Source organism: Triturus cristatus, chromosome 12, assembly GCF_964204655.1.
Source record: "Triturus cristatus chromosome 12, aTriCri1.1, whole genome shotgun sequence".
In the NCBI taxonomy this organism is placed as follows: domain Eukaryota; kingdom Metazoa; phylum Chordata; class Amphibia; order Caudata; family Salamandridae; genus Triturus; species Triturus cristatus.
Genome location: NC_140595.1, coordinates 122,390,421 through 122,409,731, shown reverse-complemented (window position 1 = coordinate 122,409,731; position 19,311 = coordinate 122,390,421). Strand labels below are relative to the sequence as shown.

General features: G+C 41.8%; 1 protein-coding gene across 2 annotated transcripts in view; it reads left to right on the top strand.

Annotated features, from left to right (window-relative positions):
• The window catches only part of SHE (Src homology 2 domain containing E), a 117,318-nt gene that overhangs the window by 66,323 nt on the left and 31,684 nt on the right, over positions 1–19,311 (top strand). For both annotated transcript variants that reach the window (XM_085639954.1, XM_085639953.1), the window contains exons 4-6: positions 8,047–8,382; positions 11,844–11,970; positions 13,640–13,759. In XM_085639954.1, the coding sequence (XP_085496080.1) occupies positions 8,047–8,382; positions 11,844–11,970; positions 13,640–13,759 (583 nt within the window). The remainder of the gene's footprint in view (positions 1–8,046; positions 8,383–11,843; positions 11,971–13,639; positions 13,760–19,311) is intronic.

Here is a 19,311-nt window from a genome sequence, read left to right as displayed (position 1 = left end):
TAGAGACCTGTGTGTGATCAGTGCCTAACTTGTCCTGGTGGTTGCAAGTGGTCGGCTCTGAGGCTTATTTTTGAAGATGATGACTTATTTTTTATAATGAGATTTTGACTTGTGGCAAAAGAGAAAAAGGCAGAAATGGTAGAATAGAATAGGAAAATAAAGATGGAAAGACAGTTGCAAAAGGAGAAAGCAGAGATGAAAAAGAACCTGTAAGAATGAGTTAGAAACAGGAAGTACAGGCTAGTTGAGAAAGAGGCAGGGAGTGGATTGAAGACTAAGAAGTTGTAGGCTTCTGCAACACCAGCACTCATTATCACAAGCGGTGGGTCTAAAAAAAATATCGTTTCACTGCAATTATTTTTATTTACAAATTAAGCACTGTGTGCAAACCACAATTAATAGGTTTGTGTCATGGCCGATCGTATCAGTGCTTCCCAGTAAGTGGGTCAACCAGGACCTTTGAATGAAACAATTAATATTTTTCTGTTAGAAGATGTTTTTCTTCCCTCGCTATCATTGTTATAACAGAGTGTTCACTGTGCATAATGATTGAAGCAGTCCTCCAAATGTATGCTTTACACCAACATCAATCAACCCTGCTCTTTAAACTATACTTACAAAAGAAGTAGATATTTGGCCATTTCAAAATTGCATTTGACCTTTTAAGAGGTAAGGTAAAAACCACAGGAACGTTATAGTTGGGAATTAGCATTTAAAAAACCTTAGAAATTCACAGAAAAAAACCCAAAGGTTACAGGGATGTTCTAGTTATGTTGATATTTCACTCGTACAAAACTAGAGAAATTCAGCCATTATAGTTAGCTGAGATAACTATAACTCGCACCCCCGCCGTGCACTGCTTATGACCTCACATATTACATCACTCATGACATGGTCAGTGACATCACTCATGACATCTCAAATGACATCACGGCCTCAGGAGAGGGACCGTACAGCCCTCCTCCCAAAAAAAAACTGCCAGGGAAGTGGGACCACGCGGCCCCCCTTCCTTAAATAAAAAGGCCCGGGTATGGGGTCTCTCGGTCCGAAATCGGCTTGGGGAGGTGGGCCGCATGGCCCCCTCCGCAAAAAAAAAAGAATAAGTAACAAAGGCCCAGCCCCGGAGTATGTGGTCCCCGGGGCAAAAAAGCATCAAGGGAAGGGGGGCCACACAGCCCCCTTCCTAGAATTTAAACAAAAAAATCGGAGGCAGACAACTCGCCCTTTTCTCCACTGCTTTGAAAACGCGCCTTCTGGCGCGCTCTTGGTTGGATGAGGAACTCCCCTTCATTGCTGAGGGTCCTTAGGGGCCAACTAGCCCACCTGTTACCTCCAGAAAGTCCCACACAGCTGGATTGCTGAGAGGTGGTCAGAGGCCACGCCCCTTTTCCCATCACTCCACACACACACACACCTCTCGACACACTGCTGGTGGGGTTATGAGGTCCCCTTGCCTCTTGAGGGCCTCAGGAGTAAAGTAGACTTCGTCTTCCAATCAGCAGTGCACCAGGAAGCGCGTTTACAGAGTGGTGGAGAAAGGGGGCGTGGCCTCTGACCACCTCTCAGCAATCGAGCTGTGTGGGGCTTACTAAAGGTCACAGTAGGGCTAATTGGCCCCCAGGGACCCTCAAGAGGCAAGTGGACTTCATCCCCCAACCAAGAGCGTGCTAGGAGGCACGTTTGCAGAGTGTGGAGAAAGGGGGCGTGTACTGCGACCACCTCTCAGCATTCTCACTGAGGCCCAGTCCTCTTCGTACACCACTCTAAAAATGCGACTACTACTTATAAAAACTAAGAAATTCACCGGGAAAAAAAAGGTTACAGGGACATTATAGTTAGGAATTAACATTTTAAAAAAACATAGAAATTAATGGGAAAAAAACAAAGGTTACAGGGACGTTATAGTTAGGCTGTCATTTTACTCCTACAAAACCGGCAAAATTCAGCCTTTATAGTTAGCTGAGCTAATTATAACTCACGCCCCGCAATGATGTCATCGGTCATGTCACTGACCATGTCATGAGTGATGTAATATGACCCGGATGTGAACTTCCATGCACATCCCTTAGTTTTTACCTGTGTTACACCCCAGTTCAAGTGAGATATTCTCTATCAGAGCCCATAGGGTACACACATTGTTTTTGTATTTTTATTGTTTCCTTTCCTTGCCAATTTTCCTTCAGTCTTTGCAGATGAAATGTGATACCGCATACTGTGCTATACGGCATAATTGATGGATGGATAGATATACTGTACAGTAGATAAAATCTGAAAATGTCAATAAAAATATGTTACAAAAAAAAATGAGTGATGTAATATGTGAGGTCATAAGCAGTGCATTGCAGGGGCGCGAGTTATAGTTAGCTCAGCTAACTATAACGGCTGAATTTTTCTGGTTTTGTACGAGTGAAATGTCTGCCTAACTATAACGTCCCTGTAACCTCTGTATTTTTTTCGTGAATTTCTAAGGTTTTTTAAATGCTAATTTCTAACTATAACGTCCCTGAAACCTGTCGTTTTTTCAGTGAATATATATATATATATATATTTCTAATAGATCAAAAATACACATCCTTCATTGCATTAGACGGTGTTTATGGATGCAACATCACTTAAAATATGTGTGCAGATATTGTAAAACGAGTGTTCAGGTTTTAAGAGAGCTGTGCAGGGTAAGAGGGAGAATCTTAAGGAATAATGTCAATTGCAGTGTTCTGACCGGAGATATTCCAAAGGTGTTGTAGCATCATTCTTAAAAATTGTCTAATGGTACACCTAGTAGTAATACGAGTATCTCTTACAAGTGCCTCATAAAATGTTGACATCCTTCTAAACCAGTGTTTGCACAGATGTTAGAATTCTGAGTTTCTGATATTTTATGGCAGTCAGATTTTTCACCTAATACGTTTTAGTAGGCCACACCTGAAGAAATGTATTGGGTGAAAAAAAAAAACAGTAAAGAAATGGTCATGCAGATTTTGGTGCAGTAAGCTGCAACGTCTGCAAGCTTGCCTCCTTATCAGGGGAACACTCATAATTTCTGTAATTTACCGCAATTTACAAATAAAGATGTTAGGTTATGTTATGTTAATAATAGCTTATAGAGCTCATGTCCACCATAGGTCTCTTGGCACTAGCTTATAGAAGGGTCATAAACTGATTTGATAAGTCCCATACACTTGTTCAAAAAGCAAGGTCTTTGGGATTTTTTTTGTAGTAAGAAGTATCCGTCACAGATCGAATTGTACTCGGGAAAATATTGCAACTGGTAGAGTCTGTAACCTAAAAGCTTTGGACACCAGATCTACACTTTCTATATCTTGGAACAATTAGCAAATTTGAACGTGTTGGCCTCAAATTGGTGACAGAACATATTTCTTAATTTTGTCTGAAATAAATTCCGTAGCTAAATTATTTAAGCTCTTAAAACCATGTAACAAAGTTTGAACTGTATTCTTTGTTTAACTGGGAGCTAGTGTAGTACAAAGGGGTAAAGTGTATGTCTAGGCACCCTAAAGACCAGCCTAGCAGCCTCATTCTGTGTCACCTGAAATCAATGCAACAAGACATCAAGTAAGCCGGCATACGTTTCATTCGCATAGTCCAATCTCGACAAGATGAATGATTAATTCCCAAGGTATTGTTGTTTATAGGGTCTGGTAAATAACTCTTAATAACTGAGGTATTTGTAATCTAGGCCTGAGAGTCAGTTGCAGAAACGTCAACATATAAATAATATTTGGCTCAGGTATGTGTTCCATCTTTGTGGCCTATCTTTGTGGTGATCTCTGTATGTGCCCCATTTTGGCCTTACAATTAGCAAGTGGAACTCTGGGTTAAGGGCAACGTATTTTGTATCCTGCTCTAAATCGGTTGATACCGCTGAAACAGGTGCAAATGCTGTTTTCTCCCCAATTTAGCACCATTATAGGGTCTCAGTGGTGGTCCAGATGCATTTGGGCAATGCACAAGCTACTACCTTTCTTGTAGAATAACATAGCATATGCAGTTCTCATTCTTAACATACATACCAGTGGTAACTACGAAAAAAGATTTGTTTCCTTCGACCCTGTATTTAGAGAACTTAAAAGTGGCAGGCTTACATTCCAAGTCTTTCATTTATTTCTAAAACTATGGGTCCATGTAGTTTTGTTCTGATGAAAATCAATATAAATATGTGGGTGGGTGTTTTTTCTGATTTCTGCAGAAAAAGATATCGTACAAAACTTACATGGAAATGTACATTGTTTTTCTCTAAATTTATCAGAAACATACCAAAAGACATTATATTAAACTAGAATGAATATGTTTCTTTTATCTTCATATGCAAGTGTTTTAAAAAGCAATGAATTTGAAGTATGTAAGACTTTATTAGCTTACTTTGTTTGTTTGCCTTAATCCTAAGGCCTCTGAACCCCACCCCAACAGTTTCTTTGGTGTCTAGGGTCCTGATGCCCATGGCCTTCATCTTCGAGTGTTTACAAAAACAATGAATTTTAAGTATTTAAGACCTTGTTTAGCCTACCTTTGTTTGTCTTGATCCCAGGACCTCTGCAGTAAGCGGTTAGTCTTCCTTATTTTCATCTCTTATCAGCTCATTTTTAGTCTACTGAGGTCAGAGCATCCATGTCTCTCAAATACTTCCTCATCACCTTCTCTCCTCATCCAAGTGTGTTGATGCCATGGCCTCTGTAACCCTCCTGCACTTCTCATCGCCCTTCCTCTGTGTACAGTTATCAAAGTGTTCATCATCCACCCACCACATACATGCAAAGCTGTCTCTCTATCCGCCCCACATCCCCCTGTCTCTAATTCTGTATTTGTGACCGTTGGAGCATGCTCAGGCCTCTAAACATCATTTCAATTATTTGAGTCATTGGTCCTGCAATTTGGCAAATACATGATTTACAAACTTCCCGGGGAATCTCAGCCTTGGCTCCCGACGGGTAATTTTGCATCCTTTCCAAGGATTTCATCTTGCCTTAGTGCTGCCCTGAGAGATGAGACTTGGTCATTTCCAGCAGGCAGACGTCTGATTTTGTTTAAACAATTAGGGGCTTCAGTTAGAATTTTGCAGAGAGGGACTGCACCTTAAATTGGTGGTTCCTCTGCCCAGCCACAATTGTGGTTTACCTGCCTCTTTTAGACGTGAGCAAACTGCTGGCTTTCTGAAGAAGAAGCATGTGCTGGTTCCTCCACCAGAAAACCTTAATTGGGCGACCTGTCAGTGCACAATGGCAGTAGACCTGCCCTAAATATGAGCATACAGATTAGTTTTTTTCTTGGGACCATCAAAGAAAAATGGCTGTTCCAGAAAGAAGTAATGTCCCTGACATGTAGGGAGAAAACTCCCTGTGAGTCAACAAAATGTTTACTTTGCTTTTTCTCAGCTAAGCCCGGATTTGGGTATGTGCTTCTGAAAAGCAAAAAAGAATGCACAGCAAGCCCCCGCTGCCCAAAAAAGCAGCCCTTTCGGTATTCATAAGTCATGAAAATGAGTGCAGTACACTAGCGCATACACTTTCACCATTGAGATCCCTAACAGGTAGGCAGATGTCTCTTATCTATTGCGGGTAGTCCTATTGGATCCATAAGAGAGGCGTAGGTTGGCCAAGGCTGCGGTGTGTCGATTAACTTACCAGCAGTCCCCCAAGGCCACGGTGTAGGCAGCGGCGTCGATGTCGGTGTGGAGCGGTGGTGTCGGGGATACCAGGGCGGCAAAGAGAAGAGAGGCGGTGCGAAGTGCAGTGCCCTTGGGTCACGGTGAAAGCAGCGGCTCGGTGGCAGCATCGGTCCACGTCATCGGTGAGACAGGGTTGCGCGGCGAAGCAGAGTGGTGATGTTTGCAGTGCCAACAGGTCATTTTCAAACACACAATTCAAAAACCACCTTTACTAAAAGATGGGTTATCAAATTCTGAATTCAGAGAGTCTAAACACCATGTCACTGTATTTTTCCAATTGAAATTTACACTTGTAAAATCCAATGATCACCTATGGGAAAGACAGCCTTTCAATAGTGAAAAACGTAATGCTCAGGACATGTAAAGCACACTGCTGCATGTCCTACCTTTCACATATACAGCACCCTGCCCATGGGGCTACCTTGGGCCTACCTTAGGGGTGACTTACATGTGAGAAAGGGAAGGTTAGGGCCTGGCAAGTGGGTGCACTAACCAGGTCGACATGGCAGCAAAAACTGCGCGCTGATACTACAATAGCAGGTGTGAGACACCTTTGAAAGGCTACTTAGTATTAAATCAAATAAGCCAATCATGGAAACGCCAATACATACCACAATTTACATGGGGAGCCTATGCACTTTAGCACTGATTAGCAGTGGTAAAGTGCCCAGAGTCCTCAAACCAATGAAAACTGGGTCAAAATCAGGAGGCCAAAGAGCAAAAAGTCTGAGGATAATCCTGCCAAAAATGCCAGCCCTAACAGACTGGAACATACTTAAGGATTTGATCAGAGAGACAGAAAATGCATGGTGATGCTGCTGTGGCTACAGGCCTCCCATGAGGCTAATCTTTGCTCACATTTGCAGCTACTCTTACATAGGCATGTCCAGTTCATTTACATTCAAAGTCGTTTTGGAAACAGTAGCAATGCATTCTCAAATCCCGTCTATTTACTGTACTCGGGTTTATTTTTGCCAAAAGCCACCAGGTGTGGGTTTCGCTTTGGGTTTTGTGAAAGAATAAGCTCAATCCATTGATTTCTCACCGCCCTATAGGGTCAAGATGGATCTCCCTGTTGCACTCCAACACAAATTCCCCAGATGTTTCATCGATTATATCTGTCATCTGTTCTATTGCCTGTACATGCCAGAATCAGAGCTCAGCATGGGCAGTATTTAGTTTGGAGCAGCTTACTATGTATTCTTTGAAACTAAAACAGGCAGAGGATTTAATTTCTCCAGGAACTCTAAGCAAGGTTAACGGATTGATTGATGTATTCCAAATTAGAAAGCTTAAGGCGAGCTTTACAAACTCATGATTAAGGAGCTGAGCTTGTTAATGCTTCAGTTACGAAAGGATATTTGTCTGTGCTCAGCTGTGCCACCATCTTGGAGCATGGTCTGCATTACTGTGGTTCTTAAAAGAGATAAGCCAGCTCTAGGTACTGAGCCATGTAGGCCCATGTTACTGGCAAATGGGAAACATTTTGCTCTTAGTTTAGCTGATCACCAGTCTAGCTTTATACTCAGTTGATATCTCCTAGGAAACGTGAATTTGTTCTCAAGAGTGACATACAACAATTCAGAGTGAATAAAAAAGACACGGAGGCAAGGTTTCCAGGTATCTTCCACCTTAACTTGCTGAATAGTCCAAAAAATGGCTATGTCCTCTAAATAAATATTTCCATGTGATTTAATAATATGAGTTATTTACATAAAAAGCAATCCACTCGTGGTTGTTGTTTTTAGAGGCTATTTACTAAAGGGAAAACGTTACGATGGAGAGGAATGTGACCCCCTCAGTGAGAAATCTCCTCAAAGAACAACTCCACCAGGTTTGGCAGCCCGCCTCTTCTCTAATCTCTAGGGTTTTTGACACCTCTTTGTTCCTTCCAGAACCCCCCCCCCCGTTTTTCAGCTACGCTTCCTCCTTCCAGTATCTTCCCATTGGTTTCACCACCTCTCTGCTCCTTCCATGATCGTTGTCCTACTCTTTCATCAACGCACCTCCCAGAATCGCGCTCCAAATTTACATAGCACATTCTGTTGTTCCAAGATGTTTCTTTCCTCATCTTCCATAAGCTTCCTTCAGGTTTTTATTGTCTTCCTGTGATTCCGAATCTTCATTCATGCATTCACTATCTCCTATTTTTATCTAAAATCTTCCCATGAATTTCCAACTGTATTGCTTTTTTCTGCATTGATTCTCCCAGTTTTCATACTCCTTCCTCTGCTTTTATATTTTCCCTCTGGGCTTTTATCAGCACACCACTTTTTCTGGAAACTCCGACTACCTTTTTACTGCTTCTGATGTCCTTGTGTAACCTCCATTGAGGTTTTTACTACCACTGTCCTCTTCCTCAGATATCCGCCGAAGAGGCTCCAAGGACCCGCTAGTGAAAGTCAGCCTCCTGGTGGAAATTGACAGCCCAAGTGAGGTCGCAGTGACCGGCGCCAAGGTAGAGAGGCGGGCCTCCCGAGATCTGCTGGGGAAAGGAACCCAGCTCTATGACACACCCTATGAACCAATGGAGGGGGATGTGGAAGTTGGCCCCAGGCTTGATTCACTGGTCTCCTCCCCTCAGGAAAGGAGGCCCCGCACCAACAACGGAAGACTACCTGAGAACGACGGGAGGCCAGCAGCAGAGTATGAGCAGCCGTGGGAGTGGAAAAAGGAACATATCGTGAGAGCACTTTCAGGTAAAGAAAAGGGAATTAGCTCATTTGTGCTGGGATTTAAATATAGTCTGACACATTACTGTGTTTAGAGTTAACCATTTTATCTGACATTCTTTTGCAAAATTACACCACAATGTCTTGTAGTGATGCTTTGCTTTATAGCTACTGTGAACATGTCCTTGTGCATCACTACACCTCTTTGTCTTTGCGGTTCCAGTAAGCGAAACAATAAACTTTATGGAAATCAGTCCTCTGGCACAGTCTCGTCCAAACTACCAGACTGTACCCTTTGTGGACCAGGTGACAAGCAAACATAGGCACATTTCTGACATTTTGACCTTTTATCAGTTAGGGGCATAAGACAGGCAAGCCAGAAGTTCCAGGCTTGAAAAGCCTTCCTAACTAAGGGTACAAAACAATATGGCAAATTACAATGATTATGAAAAGCACCTCAAGCTAAACTAATATCTATGGGGTGGCTGACATCCTGAATGTAGATGGTTGGGTCTCTTGTAATCAACATGGGGGGTAGTATGCACTCCGTGTTTCTCGCATTTTTAAGCAGTGATATTTTAAACAAACTTTTACTGTTGCGTGCAGAACTGGGTTATGCATTGCCCTGAATGCATCCTAATTTGAACAAATTATGTGGGGAGCGCTTAGCCCGTGCTCCACTCCCAGACGCACTGCATGTGAAGGATACCAGATCCAACCTATTTTACTCCATTTCATCTTGCGCAACATTCATCCAGTTTTATCCATAAAGTTTATCATGCGTTTTTCTTCTCTCATTTATCCACATATGTCTCATCATGTGTTTGGAATGCTTCTCATATTAACGTGTGCCCATCCAGGTCTCTTCGGAAATATGATCCAAATACAAAAGTAGTTCAGTGCAGCATTTCTTTATTCAAAACCCAATGCATTTCGGGCTAATGTTCAGCCCTTCGTCAGGGGTATCTAAGAATCAACAATTACAAGGATTAACATTGATATTTTATACTTTTTGTAAATCAAAATCACATAAATCGTCATTAAGTCTTGCGCATGTAACATTTTATGCTCAAACCAGCACTTCCCATTAAATCAAATTCATTGGATTACGTGAATTTATCTAATGTTTGAACCCCATGTTCTACCACCTCAAGTTCCTCTCTTATATAAACACAATAGAGTATGGGACTAAACCACGTGTCATCATCGGTTTTCCCTTCAGAGTTTGTGTCCATCAATTAAAAATCATTTTAGTATACACAAACTGATTCTTAACTCTACTCCGATGTTTATGCTTTCACAACTTCATTCTATCTCCCGAGATTGCTACTTTCCTCCCTTTCTCCCACCGGGTGCATGCTGTTTCAATAAACCCTCATCTAATAAATAAACAAGAATGTTGAAGTGAACAAAGCTATTACGCGTTGCACGTTCTACTTAAATCTAAATCCAAGAATGTTCTCGCATTTTTAAGCAGTGATATTTTAAACAAACTTTTACTGTTGCGTGCAGAACTGGATAAAACTGGATGAATGTTGCGCAAGATGAAATGGAGTAAAATAGGTTGGATCTGGTATCCTTCACATGCAGTGCGTCTGGGAGTGGAGCACGGGCTACGCGCTCCCCACATAATTTGTTCAAATTAGGATGCATTCAGGGCAATGCATAACCCAGTTCTGCACGCAACAGTAAAAGTTTGTTTAAAATATCACTGCTTAAAAATGCGAGAAACACGGAGTGCATACCACCCCCCATGTTGTTTAAATTTAATTGCCCTTTGTTGGTTTGCACCCGAAGATTAAGCAAGTTAAAAGACGCAGGATGGCTCTTGACCAAAGACCACATATATGATGTAACAACAAGTTCATAGCAGCATTGGAAGATCGAGCCAACGATAAAGGAAACACTGATTTTAATTGTACCAAAAGCAGAAAATCGTAACATTTTGCGTAAATGTACATGAGTTTAGATTTGAACTTGATTACAGCACTGTTTTTATTTCCAGGGGATGAAATGCAATATGGGAATTGTAGTTTGAGAGTAATGTTCTGGGCGTCGGGTAACTAATTAGTAACACATGAAGGGGGTGGAGTACGCTTGTTTTAAAAGCGAGTCGTGACTACGTGACTGTTATGCGAGGGAAACTAATCAGCCGGTGGTGAACGCCGAGTAGAGAGAACGAAATGGTGTAAGCAGGTACGCACTGAATGTGATTCTAGGATTTAGATTTAAGTAGAACGTGCAACGCGTAATAGCTTTGTTCACTTCAACATTCTTGTTTATTTAATAGATGAGGGTTTATTGAAACAGCATGCACCCGGTGGGAGAAAGGGAGGAAAGTAGCAATCTCGGGAGATAGAATGAAGTTGTGAAAGCATAAACATCGGAGTAGAGTTAAGAATCAGTTTGTGTATACTAAAATGATTTTTAATTGATGGACACAAACTCTGAAGGGAAAACCGATGATGACACGTGGTTTAGTCCCATACTCTATTGTGTTTATATAAGAGAGGAACTTGAGGTGGTAGAACATGGGGTTCAAACATTAGATAAATTCACGTAATCCAATGAATTTGATTTAATGGGAAGTGCTGGTTTGAGCATAAAATGTTACATGCGCAAGACTTAATGACGATTTATGTGATTTTGATTTACAAAAAGTATAAAATATCAATGTTAATCCTTGTAATTGTTGATTCTTAGATACCCCTGACGAAGGGCTGAACATTAGCCCGAAATGCATTGGGTTTTGAATAAAGAAATGCTGCACTGAACTACTTTTGTATTTGGATCATATTTCCGAAGAGACCTGGATGGGCACACGTTAATATGAGAAGCATTCCAAACACATGATGAGACATAGGTGGATAAATGAGAGAAGAAAAACGCATGATAAACTTTATGGATAAAACTGGATGAATGTTGCGCAAGATGAAATGGAGTAAAATAGGTTGGATCTGGTATCCTTCACATGCAGTGCGTCTGGGAGTGGAGCACGGGCTACGCGCTCCCCACATAATTGGGTCTCTTGTAATGACATGAATGAGCTAAAAAGACGGAATGCTGTTACAACGTCATACCTCAGAATCTGAGAAACATATTTGGAGACAATTCATCTTAGAGTTGGAATCATGTTTTATGTGTGTGCTCTAGACAGTACTGTGATAAATAGTCAATGTGATGTGATGGTCTTTGCAATTAGAACTTAAAAGCTTGGAGTTTTCACCATCCACTCTTGAGGATAGAGATGTTTATTAGTTTGTGGAAGGGATGTTGTTATCAACCAGTCGTTGGTAAAGTCCTGCCATTGGTAGTTGAGATGTTATTCACTTCTCAGCGGTACTCTTTAGGATATTATCCTTGGAAGTCTTTGCATTCGTCATTCGCAGCCTGTCTTAGGTGTTAAAGGTGTGAGGAGCCTCTATTAGATGGTAGTCTTCACTATCCTGTCCTTTAATGCATTTGTGATGAACTTGCTATCTTTGCAGTTCAGTTCGACGGACCAGAGAGGTCGCCATTAAAGGAGGAGACGATGAGGCAGCAGCGGAAAGTTCTACGGCAAGTGACACCCGACCACAGTGACAGTGAGAAGGTTATCCCCCTGGAGAAACAACCGTAAGTCCAGAGAGAGAACTACGTTTTCATACTTCATATAGTTGCATTGTAGCACCCAGGGCCTGGGCTCTCTAAAAAGAGAAGCGTGCACAACATCACTTCCCATTGTCATATACAAGCATCATAACCTGGGTGCAAGAGAGGTTACAAGTCCTTTAAATACAAGACTCTATGAATGTGTCAGATTCACCTCAAATAAGTCTTTGTATCATTCCACAGCCTTATCTTGGACTTTTAAAGGAGCTAAGCATGAGATAGCTGTGAAATGCTCCGAAACACCTCCACCAGCGCCCATTTCCACGGGCATAAGAGAGCTGGTGCGACACAGGCATATCTCACATTAGTTATTGTGTGATCCCTTTTTCCTACCTAGGACCTAATTAAAAGATATGTCTGAAATTTCCCTATTGCCACCACAGGCATCATAACTGAGTTTGATGGCAGCTTGACAAATGGAGAAAATGCCAAGAGTGAAAGGTCTCAGTCTGAATTAATTTGACCAAACCATAGATATCTAAGGATTTGTTCAGAAGTGTCCTTTGACACATAATTACACCTATAAAGGATGCTCCCATAATCTTGTTGCCTTGATGAAGACTATCCTCTCATTTGTTAATGTCTGGGGTTGAAACGCTGACATACTTAACCTATTGGCTGCACATTTAATGTGAAAACTAAAACCTTAACTAGCTTTGTGGATTACTATTATATAAAATAATTATTCATGCAGCCAGTAGTGTATATACCTTTTCCTCTGTTCAGCTGCACACTTATTTCGCTACTCGCCTGCACTGCGCCATCACACACAGTAGCTACCCACTTGTTTAACTGAAATTTATTGGGGGAAAAAGCTACATTTTATTAGTTTTTTTAAAACTTGTCAGCTTTGTGGGGTCTGTTGCACGGGTAGGCACCTCCCAAGTTGACTGCATTGTTTTCCTTAAATAAATTCAAGGGAACAATTGTAAATATTAGTAAAGTTCTACCCAAGTTTCGAGGCATACAGAGTCCCCCATTGGTTTTCTCTTATTTATCTGTTTAGCATGCGCCTGCGTAGCCTAAACCATGGTGGGAATCAGGGTGCAAACCTGTACAAGGCCAAACAAATACACCTCTCAACATCCCTGATGCCACCCTATAATCTGGGTTTGAGAACCTCATGGAGAAATACTCAATTACTTTTTTTTCCAATTTTTAGCCACATAATAATTCAAGGCCTGAAATCTCCTTCACATATGTGCTTAAAAAAGGCAACTCATTAGTCCATGCACAACCAGAGGTGACAGGGCCTGAAAATGTAAAAAGATATATCCATAGAGTACTGATAGGTGAATTCAGCCCCACCTCAGGGAATATGGTCTGAGATCTCTTAGAAATGTCCCACTCCCCCTCAGTGGGTCACCTCACTAGCTAGTGCACTCTCACAGAAGGGTAAAGGATTAACATTGAGAATGAGTTGACGCTGACCACCTCGTTGGGTCTTGGGTACCACTATGAAGGAAACAGTGTGTTTGATTTCCATCGGGGACTGTCTGGAATGCTCCTATCCGCTATTAGAAACAGTGCATAAGTAGCTTGCCACATGAGGAGAGGGGAAACCACACCAACACATTGATTTAAGAGAGTCGCTTTTCTAGTACAAGGTCTTAGGATGTTGGTTTCTCTGCAGCTGGTACCATGGAGCTGTCACCAGAGTGGAGGCCGAGAGCAGACTGCAGCCTTGCAAGGAAGCCAGCTTCCTGGTGCGCAACAGCGAGTCTGGAAACAGCAAGTACTCTATCGCTCTAAAGTAAGTACGATGAGCTACAACCTGAAGCTCCTCATCCGTGACTAGTATATCAAGGCCATGATGGGTCTTCTTGTCGCTCCTAGACACTGATCAGCCTTACTCATCCCTTCAAGGTTCTTGTCTACCTTGCATCCAAGACTCATGCATTCTCTGCTCGTCGACCGTGATTCATTTCTACTCTATAGCCCTACTTGTGGCTGATCTTCTCTGTTCTCATGACACCACTCCTTTCTCCTGTGCACTCTTAAGACTCTGTTCGGATCTGTACCAGACCCCAAGGCGTTCATGCTCTGTACCTGAAGTTTCTGTGTGTTGCACAACCCATAACTCTTTGCTATGCTTGTCACCTGCAAACGCTGTTGTTTTCTGCACCCCAAAATTTGAATTTGTGTCTTACCCACTCCAGGATCCTCCTTGCTCTGCACTTTTAAGTGTCTGAAGCGCATTTCACACAGGATCCTTCATCGCCCGCATAACACAACAAGGCATCTGTCTGCTATGCACACGTCCCTCTGTCCCAGACTCCTTACTGCCTTACTTACCATCCTCAATTCCTACATTTGCTCTGCACCCTCAAGCTTCTGTCTGTTGTGCCTTGCTCCCTCCACCAGACTCCTGTCTGATCTGCTGAGCTGCCCAAGTTTGTTTGTACTCTGGACCCTAACCTTATGTTTGCTTTGTATTACACCCCAAGATTTCTATCTGCACACTGTGTAGGCACAGGTTATCTGTGTACTCTGAACTCCAAGCATTCGATCTGCTCTTCCGTGCTCAGCAAAAGTCCCATCTGCCTTGCTTGGCTGCCCCAGACTTCGGTAATATCTGGAGCCGAAACCACTGTCTGGTCACGTTACACCCCCAAGACTCCAGTAGATTCTGCATGGCCCACTCAAGTGCCTGTCCACTTTGAGGTACACTTCAAAACGCCAGTCTGCCCTCCTCATAACTCCCTCCTCTCTGTGATCTGCATCCGCAAGCATCTCCTTGGTGCTCCCAGATCGTTTCAACATTTTACACAGATACTGTACAAAAAGTATCTGTATTATTCATAACAAACAATAACACAAAAGTGTAGAAGTCTCATCAGGATGTCAAATCAAAAATGTTGAGGGGCCTGCAGTAACCATTGCCACTCCACAAAATATGTCACTTGTACTCACTCACTGTGACAGATACAGTCCTTTCTTCAAACATGTTAACTCCAGATTTTGCTGTAGAGTTGGGTTTCACAACCAGATATTTGGAAAGTACTTGTAGTTGTACGAGAAGGTTAATTGCACTCCAAACAAAACATACCAAAGTAACTTACAAATAGCATGCAATGGACTAAAACAGAATGGATAGAATAACTTTATTTCATTATAATTTAAAAAAAGTTATAAATTTCATAAAATGATGTCCATTCATAATTATCAGGGATTGAAAATCCTATTTTAAAGCAACTTAAATCTCAAATGTATATATAACCAGTTCTAATTACAGAACATATTAATTTTGTTAACCAAAGTTTTCATACAGTCGCACTTTCCTTTTTATTTTGTAGTACCTTCATACATTTTATAAGCCCATTGACAATTTGCTTATTTGTGCCATTGAAACATCATGCCATGTACGAATATCCAATCTTAAAAAGGAGGGTCTTGAAAACTTTCTTTGCTCTCTCTTACCCAGGCCAAACTGCACACAAGATCTGAGCCAGGCATACTTCATAAATCCAGAATCCCTTAAATTTGGACTTACATTTGCAGTTTTGCCTTGTTGAAAGGCCAAAATCTAAGCCTCACAAACTCTCTCTTTAGATGTATCAAAAAGCATGATCCACACCCACTCAGTGTCATAGATTCTGATGATATGCAAAGCAAATTAAGGTGTGGAATTAAGCAAATGCTGAATCACATAATGCACAGACTCAAAGATGATTATTTCTTTAAAAGTTAATTTCTTTATTCTCGATCTTCACATTTTTTATTTTATTTTATTTTTAAGTAGCCAGCGCATTTCATCCCAATGGGACTTCTTCAGGGCTTTGTTTAGTATTTCTTCTGTGTGATGTAGTAGCCAAGCAAACCTTTCCTACTTTGGAAGAGAGAGACGCCTTAGACCTTGCAATACTCTATGTTCTTTCTCCAAGAAGCCCTGTGTGCAAAAGTGTAGTCCCTAAAAAGGTGAATCTTTTCGTGGCTCTTAGATAAGTATTTCCTCAATGTCGAGCTGACGAAACAGGAGCAGTTTGTATACTGTGGAGTTCAGGACCCTCTGTGCCCTACTTCAATAACCCTCCGTGCACAAAATTTCAGTCCCATGTAGGAAGGTATAATTTACGGTCCAGTGTACTGACATGGCACTTTGTCAACAACAGAGACAATAAATGGTCCATTCCTACATGAGACTAAAAAGTTGTACACTGAGGGTTATTAAATTTGGACACAGAGGGTCCTGAACTCCACAGTTTTGCAATTGCCATATGAACTGCTTCTGTTTTGTCGCCTCGACATTGAGGAAATACTTATCTAAGAACCACGAAAGGATAAACCTTTTTAAGGACTACACTTCTGCAGGGATTCTTGGAGGAAGAACATAGAGTATTCCAAGGTCTAAGGCATCTCTCTCTTCCAAAATAGGGGAGATTTGCATGACCACTACATGACACACGGTAAATAATAACTAAAGTCCTGAAGAAGTCCCGTTGGGACGAAACATGTTGGCTACTGCAAAATAAAATAAGAAGTTTTAAAACAAAAAATAATAAGATCAAGAATAAAGCAATAAACTTTTAAAGAAATAATCAACTTTGAGTCTGTGCATTATGTGATTCAGCAGTTGTTTAATTCCACACCTTAATTTGCTTTGTATATCATCAGAAACTATGACAATGAGTGGGTGCGGAATCATGCTGTTTGATAAATGTTGATGGAGTTTCTCCTGTGTGGAAGATTAAGACGACTGGTCTTCCAGATTCGTGCACCACTGTATTTGGAGTTTAACTATAACCCGCGATGAGCGCGATATCCTTTTAACTCAATCTCTCTTTGTAAATCACTCTCTCTGTATGTATAATAACATAGCTTCTAGCAGATACAGTGGATAAGATTGTTGGCTGTATGCGTTAAGCACAACGCGCGAGGACTTTCTGTTTTTGGTAGCCTAAGAAATGTGACTTTATGGGTTTTTTTTATTGAGAAAATGCTTTGTGATGTGGTCCACAACAGCCACCAAAGCTGATACTCAACATTCTCCAGAAATGTGGCTTTGAGCATCCATACACAGTACTGCAAAAACACACAAGAAAAGGGTTAAAAAGGAAGACTTAAATAATAGCCTAGAAATACAGGAACAAGCAGCCCTAGAAAGGATCCACTACGATTGACTTATTTTAAAAAAACATTGCAATGCAACACATTTGCATGACCTGGATGGCGTAGAACAAGAGCAGGTGGCTTTTCAGAAGCCGCCTCTGCTCATGGGAAATCAAGAAACAGCGTAACAAAGTGGGTTTACAAAGCTGTCAGGTTTGGTTTGTTTGGTTGACACCTTCCACCTGCCCTAGATTTTTAGCCAAGAGCACTTTGCATTCTGGGATTGCAGAGCAGTACTTATTTTTAGAAAAGGGGAAGCGCAAGTCTCACGAGGCAATATACCTTTCTGAGATTGTGTGAAACAATGTTGTGATCCTAATGTTGAGCTGCAAAGTGATCTACTCCACAGTAATGGCTCCCTCTGTGTCTTAAAGGCGATTATATGTAACAAAGTATAATTATTAGTCCTAACTTCGTATCTGCTGACCATGACAATATTGTGGTAGTCAATATTGTGGAGTTCATATTTTTGCAGGTCAATATTAAAACTGCAGTATTGTGCTATAACGCCCTCTTCGTTAAACAGTCTGGATGCCTAAAATTGGCACACATAGTAAGGACCATTTGTAGTCATCCCGCTTCGGTGGAACTAGGCAACAGATGCTTTAAGAACATTGTTTGATATCCAAGAGTTAAAAAGGCAACTTGCACTGAGAACACATTTGCGAAGGGCCATTGAGACTTGGCGATGGGCTATTGTCATTGGTAATCCTTGCAACTTTCATCATCTGGTCTGTGCACAAGCGAAAGATGAGAGGGTGCCGAGGCTTCTCGTGTGGATTTCTCTATTCTCTGTGCTCTGTATCTGACAGGACAATTATTATTATTTTTTTATTGGCATTTACAACAATGCAACAATTATACATAATTCAATAGGACTTGACGGTACATATCCAGTTATATGGGAATTATACAATAGGTTACTGGCATACATTCAAAAGTTAGGAATTTACAGAGTGGATGATTGGTAGTGGGCAATCACCATGTTTAGTATCTCGTAGTCCTTCAATTAGACATTGTGCTCCAGTCAGTCACTTGCATCCGATTCAGATTCCTCATGCGGAGGTTCACATATATTGCCTCTGTATGTATTCCTCCCGCCCCACACCCTCGTCCATTTTTTGGGACACCCTCTGTGCATGTAGACTGACTTTTCCACCACCATTGTATTGTCCATGTCTTTGCACCATTGGTGAAGGGTAGGAGTCAGTCGGGATTCCTTTTCGCTAGTAGCATGCCCAGCGCCACCTAGTCCCGAGCTGTATTGTTGAGATCAGTGGGCTCCCATATATTAAGTAGACATTTTTTCGGTTCTGGGAGGATCGTAATTGTCGTAACCTGTGAGAGTGTACGCATTACCACCCTCCAATAGCTCGTAATTTCTGGACAGAGCCAGAGGGTATGGAAGAGTATGCCTAATTCACCACATTGTCTAAGACATAGTGGTGTGTCCGCCCTACCAATTCTGTTAAGGAATGTCCGGGTGTAGTAGGTGTGATGCAAGATTTTTAGTTGTATCAATTTGAGTTTGGATGATATTGCAACCTCCTTAGGGGATGCAAGAGCCTCTTACCAGTCTGCCTCGTCTAACTCCCCCACTTCCGTTTCCCATTTGGTTTTGAGGGTGGTAGTGGGGTCTGGGTGATTAATTAGTTTCCGTGCTGTGAGTGCGTGTCTGATCTGCATATAGCAAAATGTTTCCGTTTGCGCCAGGCCATACGTGACCTGTAATTGGGCAAATGTGACCATTGCCCCTTTTTTCCACAAGTCTCCCACCTGCGAGATTCCTATCAGGTCCCATTGTCGAAAGCCTTTGGTATTGCGTAGTGTGCCGAATCTGTTTGTGACCCACAGTGGCATGGCCTGGGTTATTACACCCTCCCAGCCCACCACTCGTTGTGCCTCGAACCAGATTTGGACCATGTGTGCCGTTAGGCCTGTGAGGTTGTTTCTTTTGACCCTGTTGTATAGTGTTCCTAGAACTCCCGCAGTCCCCAGGAGGTGTCTATCCATGTAATATGCTGGGTCATTCTGGGGTACGTGTAACCAGTGATTTATGACAACTGATTGAGAGGCCCAATAATATAGTTTAATATTAGGGAGGGCAATGCCGCCGTCATACCAACTTCTTGTGAGTTTGTGCATGGCCACACGAGGCGTCTTGCCGTCCCATAGCAGACTGGTCACTTCTGCGTT